The sequence below is a fragment of the Eleutherodactylus coqui genome, chromosome 2 (genome assembly GCF_035609145.1).
Source record: "Eleutherodactylus coqui strain aEleCoq1 chromosome 2, aEleCoq1.hap1, whole genome shotgun sequence".
NCBI lineage: Eukaryota > Metazoa > Chordata > Amphibia > Anura > Eleutherodactylidae > Eleutherodactylus > Eleutherodactylus coqui.
This window is the reverse complement of record NC_089838.1, coordinates 332530906-332538188: the sequence shown is the minus strand read 5'-3', so window position 1 is coordinate 332538188 and position 7283 is coordinate 332530906. Positions and strand designations below refer to the sequence as shown.

Genomic DNA, 7283 nt, shown 5'->3' with positions numbered 1-7283 from the left:
ATAGACAGATAGACAGATAGACAGATAGACAGATAGACAGATAGGTGTAACAAACTCACCAGATAAAGAAAAGCGGCCAGGATAACTGCTTTCATTGCGGCGTCCATATCTGATGGATATTGGAAGATGACTTGGGTATAACTTCCTTCCCTCATTGTTATTATCTTAGCTACAGGGTGAGACCCTTCTACACTGAGAATCTGTAGGAAAAATATAAATCATTTCTGAAGCTCATATACTCTATAAAGATTTTTCTGATCAGCACAGCTTTATGGAGTCTTGTCAGATGCAGGCTTTTTATTTTTTACATGGTTATTGGGACCCATGAAGGGGATCTGACTTAACAGGGTTGTCTAGTTGCAAACTACTGATGGTCTAACTGAAGGTAGATGGTCTGGGTCAGTAGTCACAATTTACCCTAACCCTGGAGGGCTTGGAGCAATCTGGGGAGGTGCTGGCAGTGTTAAACCCAAATCTCACCAACTGTCCCGGGTTTCCCAATCCACTTAGATTGGTGGAGGTGCCAGCTGGCCTTCATGGTTGGAGTCAGGCCATATCAGTTCAGTCTGAGGCCAGAAGCCAACTTGGAGCCTGGATAGTGCAGGAATCAACAGACTGCTGTTGTAAATAGGACCAGCAGAAACAAAACAATACAGAACAAGTTTCTGGTTCACGGAATATATCAATTGTCCTTCCTGGTTACCGGGTTAATAACAGGCCCATTGGCAATGTTTCTTGAAGACCCACTTTGGAGGTTATGAGGTAATTACAAATGTTTGTATACCTGTTCTCGGGCACAATGGCAGTTACCACTGAAAGAGAACCTCTGCAGGAGCCAGTGAGGGAAGGGAATGCAGAAAAACAGGCTCTTCTCTACTTATTCCATACTATCTGATATAGCCAGCTATCTTTCTCTATTCAACAGCTCAATGCCCATAGAGCTGCAACCTTTTATCTTTTGCTGCTTTAAGGAATATCCCTTGCCCTTGGTCTCAGAATAGGTCATTAATAGAAAATTGATTAGGGTCTTTCACCTAGGACCTCTGCTGATCAGCTTCTCTCTGAGCTGGTGTGTTTGTGCACTGAACTGATTTCTGCAGGAAATGGAATCTTTCTCTGTAATGCAAAACATGGCCACTGCAGTGAGAATGGAGCTATCAGTTTCGTTCAGAAATCAGCCAATCAATGCTCCTCACCTCAATGGTTTTGGGAAGACTTGCATGTGCTGATATCTCTGCAGTCAACATGGTTTCTTTGTTGGCCATCAGCATTGAGACTTTTATCTTGAAGCTAGAAATGGCAATTTTCACATAGCCAATGGGATTATCATCAGTCATAGTGACGACCCTCAGCTGGAGGGAGAAAAATATCTGATTTTCATCTATGATTAATATACATTCCTATTGTCATAAAAGTGAAAAATGTTGGTGGAAAGTTAAGTGACATCCATAGATGGAGCACGTGGGGATTGGTAACAAGAGGGACTTACATAGTTTTGGCTTCCACAGCAAATGTCACGTGACACCGAGTAAACTGCAATTACATCCCTCTTGTAAGGATCCATGAGCCTGAGATCCAAGTCTGGGCCAAAACATGTTATCTCCCGACGTAAACCAAACAGAATCTTCCCATTTCTGGTATGAAAAACTAAAAAAACAAATTTACACCATAAATATTAATGGCACATACACAGGATATACACTACCATGGATGTGTGGGTGACAACCAAAATAGTCACCAATATAGTTTTTACAATGGTTACCACCCAACTTTGATGTCAATGTTGCTGGAAGGCTGCCACAGTGGAAATTCTAACGCTCGGGGGCTCCTTAAGGTCCAAGTACAATACAAAAATATAAGTTGAGTGGATCCACTTTGATAGTTGACACTTGCCACGCTTCTAGACTCCTGTAAGTATACACTATCTCCCCAAAAGTAATTAAACATGTGAGCAAGAATCAAAAGTCATATTTATTTCCATTTGTTAATACTTAGTGGGGGTTCTTTGGCCCTAATGACATTGCAGGATGAAGGAGTTGTTAGTAGAAAGGATACCATGTAGAGTATCCAAATATCTAGCAAGTTCTCTCAAGCAAGATGGACGTTGTTCAAATTTCCTGACCTGACGTTCTAGTTTGCCGCAAGGATGTTCAGAAGGGTTCATGTTGTAACTCTATGCATGCCAGTCTAATCATACAACATCCATATCATTAAACCCATGGAAAATAGCGGAGTTGTGAAAAGAAACATTGTATTGTTAGAAGTATGGCTGAGTATTGCCACATTGTCAGCAGCTCATTATTGTCTACAGTGTTGAGGTATACCTTTGTGGTCATGCAATGGACCAAGACCATGCCACATACATCCTCCCCAGACCATAATGGAACCTTCATAATCCTTAACTGTTGGAACAACACACTCGGGGAAAGGCGTGGCCGAGGCCTCCTCCATACCCTGGTATCGCCATGTGATTAGAAGATGGAGTAGCATGATTCATCATTCCATAGAATCTTCTTCAACGGTACAATGATGACACTCTTCGTACCATTGTAGGCAGACCAATGCATCTTCTTTGAGGGGCTTGCCAGACGTTTGCAGGATGAACAAAGGGAAACACCAGCTGAAGTGTTCCAGACATTAGTAGAAAGTATTCCACTGAGAGTAGCTGATGTTATTAGGGCCAAAGGAGCTCCACTAATATTTAGCATATGGTAATCAATACTATTTGTGATTCTTGCTCGGGTGTCCAACTACTTTTGGTAGGAAAGGCTTATAGGAAACAGCAAATACTAACTGTTTTTGATCGGAACATGTCCCCTCTTTAGATGTCAGCAGACCTGAAGAAGGATTATGTTTGTCACGCAACAGGTGTCACTGACCTGTTTGACTTTGGGCTCTTCTTGAGAACTACAGCACAAAAGAATGGAGTAAGAACTACATACTATATTTTTTTTTATTATACAAAGCACACAATACAGTATAAGCATATATTAGGAACACCACATTTAAAAATATAAAAAAATAAATAAATAAAATAAAAAATCAATGCAAGGTGGTATCACAATAATCATATTATTATATTATTTTTATTACATTAAAATGTAAAGTGGAGAAAAGAGAGACTACATGCAATATATTTTTTAACAAAGTATGGATGTATGAATGTACAAATAGCAAAAAAATGCTATAAAAACATAGCAGTGAACCTTTCTATAAAGACAAATGAAAAACTTGTAATAACGTGGTTGCATACCAGCAATGGATATATCAAAGGCATAAAAAAGACCCACCGATGATACAGAAACACCTGTCCAAAAAATTATTGGTGCCAGCAGCACTTCCAATAGACCATAGCTTGGGAAGTAGGGGCTATGCAGCCACATACTTCACCACATTTACGTAGATTAAATAGACATAGATAAGCAACCCCCAACAAGACATTAAAAACAGTCCCAACCACCTCCAAGTGAATTCACTCACAATTTAAGTAGCCACAGGTGAGGTATCTCGGCATTATAGGCACCCAGCTAATGTAGCAGTCTGATGTGATCCATAAGCACAGCATACCATTCATGTGTCAAGTGTACAGCCTGACAGCAGATCTCAGCTTCCCCGGGATCAACTGCGCATGCGCAAACATCTCCAGCCTTGCGATACCTCTCTCAGCTCCATATTATGAGCTAATCATTACCGTGCCTGTGCGAGGACTGGACTCATCAGGAGACATGTAGCGTCATCCTCATGTCCATGGTAACCCCTATAGTACACACTGACAGTTTATCTACATACCAGGTGATATATTGCAGCATGTGTATCAGTTACCTCTACTGTACATCAGCTATACTAAATCTGCCTATTCGAGACACATCTCAATAATGAGCATAGCATTACAAGTGCAGTCAAATACTCTGGCTTCACCCTGATCAACAGACCACGTCATTAATAAATATATTAAAAAGAATAGCGCCCAATACTGCCCTTTGTGGTACCCCACTAGTAATGGTGACCCAATCAGAATATGTACCATTTAATACCACTCTCTGCTATGAAGCATTCTCATTTGATACACCAACCTTTTATGCAGCACAGTATAAAACACTTTGGAATAGTCTAGAAACACAAGATCCAATGACTCACCCTGATCCTGTTGGAATCCACTTTGAAAGTGGTGCCACTTCCCACTCTTGGACCTCTGCAGAGGTAGTGCCTCAGCCTAGGTCGGAATCCAAGTAGGAACCACCACTACCACTGCAGATTCCCTTCACCAAGAAGCAATGGAAGGTGGACTTATCTTTAGTCCCTATGTTTGAGGTACCTAGAGGGACCCTTAAAAGGGAAAAAGCTAAGGTCAACAGAAACATATCAAACCTGCATTGAAGTTATATGCAAGAAGCCTGTGGAAGGGGGAGATAAATATTTTGTTATCGTTAATGGTAATGCTGCTACTGCAGCTTTAATATTTTGGCATGGTGATGGGGCAGAAGAATCTTCCTTTTATGGAAGCTACCTAAAACTTCCTGAACCAAAGATGGAAGGGATAGTAGAGAGACTGGTTGTGCGATCATGTGACAAACACATAGAATGGTAGAGTTGGAAGGGACCTTCAGGCTCATCTAATTCAACCCCCTGTTCAGTGCAGGATTCACTAAATCATCCCAGACAGATATTTGTCCAGCCTTTGTTTGAAGACTTCCATTGAAGTAGAATTCACCACCTTCCAGTTTTTTTTAATATTTAATCTGTCTTTTCCTTTTCAGTTTCATCCCATTGCTTCTAGTCTTTCCTTGTGCAGATGAGAATAGAGCTGATCCCTCTGCACTGTGACAGCCCTTCAGATATTTGCAGACAGCTATTAAGTCTCCTCTCAGCCTTCTTTTTTGCAAGCTAAACATTCCCAGATCCTTTAACCGTTCCTCATAGGACATGATTTGTAGGTTGTGTCTTGAGGATTTTCAGGTTTTCACGCTTAGAAGCGAATATTGAAGCTGCAACCCCTTTACTTTTATTATTATGATGTAAAGAATGGTTGTGGCAAATTGCATGTTTGTGCGATTCAGATGTGTGTTATTAGTTACATTACATCCGGAAAATCCCTGACGAATGGAATTTCAGACAGGCCCTAAAAGCTCACCTCTTCAAAGAAGCATACCGACTCCCCTAATTTAGTCCCCGCCCTCAAATGACGCCCTCCTGTACATTCCCTGCCCCACATATCCTGTACAATCCCACTCCACCCTCGTTGAGCTCCCCCATGCATGAAAGCTCTGCGGAATAAGTTGGCACTATACAAATAAAGATGTTTTATTATTATTACATAGGGGGTCACTTACTTTTCTTAGGTAGGACCTAAAGAATGATTGTGCCAAATATAAAGTTTGTACGACACCGGGAAGTAAAATAACATAGGGGTACATATTTTTGTACTTAGAATCAAATACTCAAGTTATGACCCCTTTACTTTTCCTATATAGGACATAAAGAATGCTTTTGTCAACTTTCATGCTTATGTGACACCTGGGAAGTTACATAACAAAGGGGGTTACTTATTTTTACACTTAGCATTGAATAATCAAGTTGTGACCCCTTTACTTTTCTTAGTTAGGAACTAAAGAATGGTCATGCCAAATTTCATGTTTGTATGACACCGGGAAGTTAGATAACATAGGAAGTAAGAGCTGTGTGTGTTGTGTGTGGATCAGGATGTAGCAGAGCTGTACATGTAATGTGCTGCTTGTGTAATGTATGGGGTTTAGGATAGATGTAGTACAGCTGTGTGTGTAATGTGTGGGGATCATAATGGATGTCCAATGTAGCAGAGCTGTGTGTGTTTGTGAATCAGGATCAGAATCAGGAGTTGTGTGTCATGTGCTGTGTGTGTGATGTGTGGGGTCTGTGTGGATGTAGTAGAGCTATGCGTGTAATGTGTGGGGTCAGCATGGATGTAGTAGAGCTATGTGTATAATGTGTGGGGTCAGCATGGATGTAGTAGAGCTATGCGTGTAATGTGTGGGGTCAGCATGGATGTAGTAGAGCTATGTGTATAATATGTGGGGTCAGCATGGATGTAGTAGAGCTATGTGTGCAATGTGCTTTGTGTTTAATGTGTGGGAATCAGGATGGATATAGTAGAGCTGTGTGCATATGATGTGTGGGGATCATAATCGATATACCATGTAGCACAGCTGTGTGGCTAATAATTAAATAATTTCCTAATAATTACTAGTTAGGACCTGAAGAATGGTCATGCCAAATTTCATGTTTGTACGACATCGGAAAGTTAGAAAATTAGTGGGAAGTCAGTGAGTCAGTGAGAGCTTTCACCTTTTTAAATAAATATAAAAATATATATATATATATATATATATATATATATATATATATATATATATATATATATATATATATATATATATATATATATATATATATATATATATATATACATATATATGGATCGTGAGGAGATGCAAACCTCTCTGTAGATGACTGTGTATTATATAACCTGCTCACTATTCATTGTTGTGTTATAGAGTATTTATTAGCAAACTGACTAATGTTAATTCTATTTCCTAACACTGGTCTTTTCTTTTTGCTGATACAGAGTTGGGGTAGACGACAACAGGCCAATATTACATCAAAGTTAAATTGCTTGTATATTTTTATCCCAAGACTCATTTTACTTCTTTCTTCAAAAATAAACATTGTCTACATTTGATTGTACTCCACAGTCTGCATCATATTGATGGAACCTGTGCACCAACCACCACCCTTGACACCATGTCCGGCAACCTGCTGCCCTCACCACCTCTCCCCTATGGCCAGCCCAGACCTCCCAACACAGGCATGGATCAAAACCAGGAGTCAAGCAAGAAAATGTAACACCTTCATAGGACCTAAAGGAACTTGTTGACTAGACAGCCTCCCTCATTGGGAGAAGGTGCTTAATATACCCTGGGAAGTATCAGGATTTAATGGGGACAGGAAAGCTGAGTGCACAAACAGGGGAAGGCCAATGGACATAACTAACAGGATGAGGAGGTAAGAGAGGAGTCACCGATTGCAGCCAGTGGCTATACCAATGTTCTGATATGAAACACGTAGTATTTGCCATTTCCTGATAAACTTATACATACTGGAGTCTTAGAGCCAAGTGCCAAGCGTAGATTATCCGAGTGGATATCTGGTTGAGTCAGACAGATTGTCTGTTGCCTAAACATATGATAATTACCATTAACACTAACTCTTTGCCTTACCTACCATTGTCGTACTCACTTAAAAAACCA

The 7283-nt window shown here is 40.3% G+C and overlaps 1 protein-coding gene across 1 annotated transcript in view; it reads right to left on the bottom strand.

The window, feature by feature from the left end:
• Positions 1-7283, bottom strand: part of LOC136610914 (uncharacterized) — a 33663-nt gene that overhangs the window by 3372 nt on the left and 23008 nt on the right. The window contains exons 5-7 of the mRNA XM_066590106.1: positions 1490-1647; positions 1197-1352; positions 60-200 (exon numbers count right to left, since the gene is read on the bottom strand). Of these exons, the coding sequence (XP_066446203.1) occupies positions 60-200; positions 1197-1352; positions 1490-1647 (455 nt within the window). The remainder of the gene's footprint in view (positions 1-59; positions 201-1196; positions 1353-1489; positions 1648-7283) is intronic.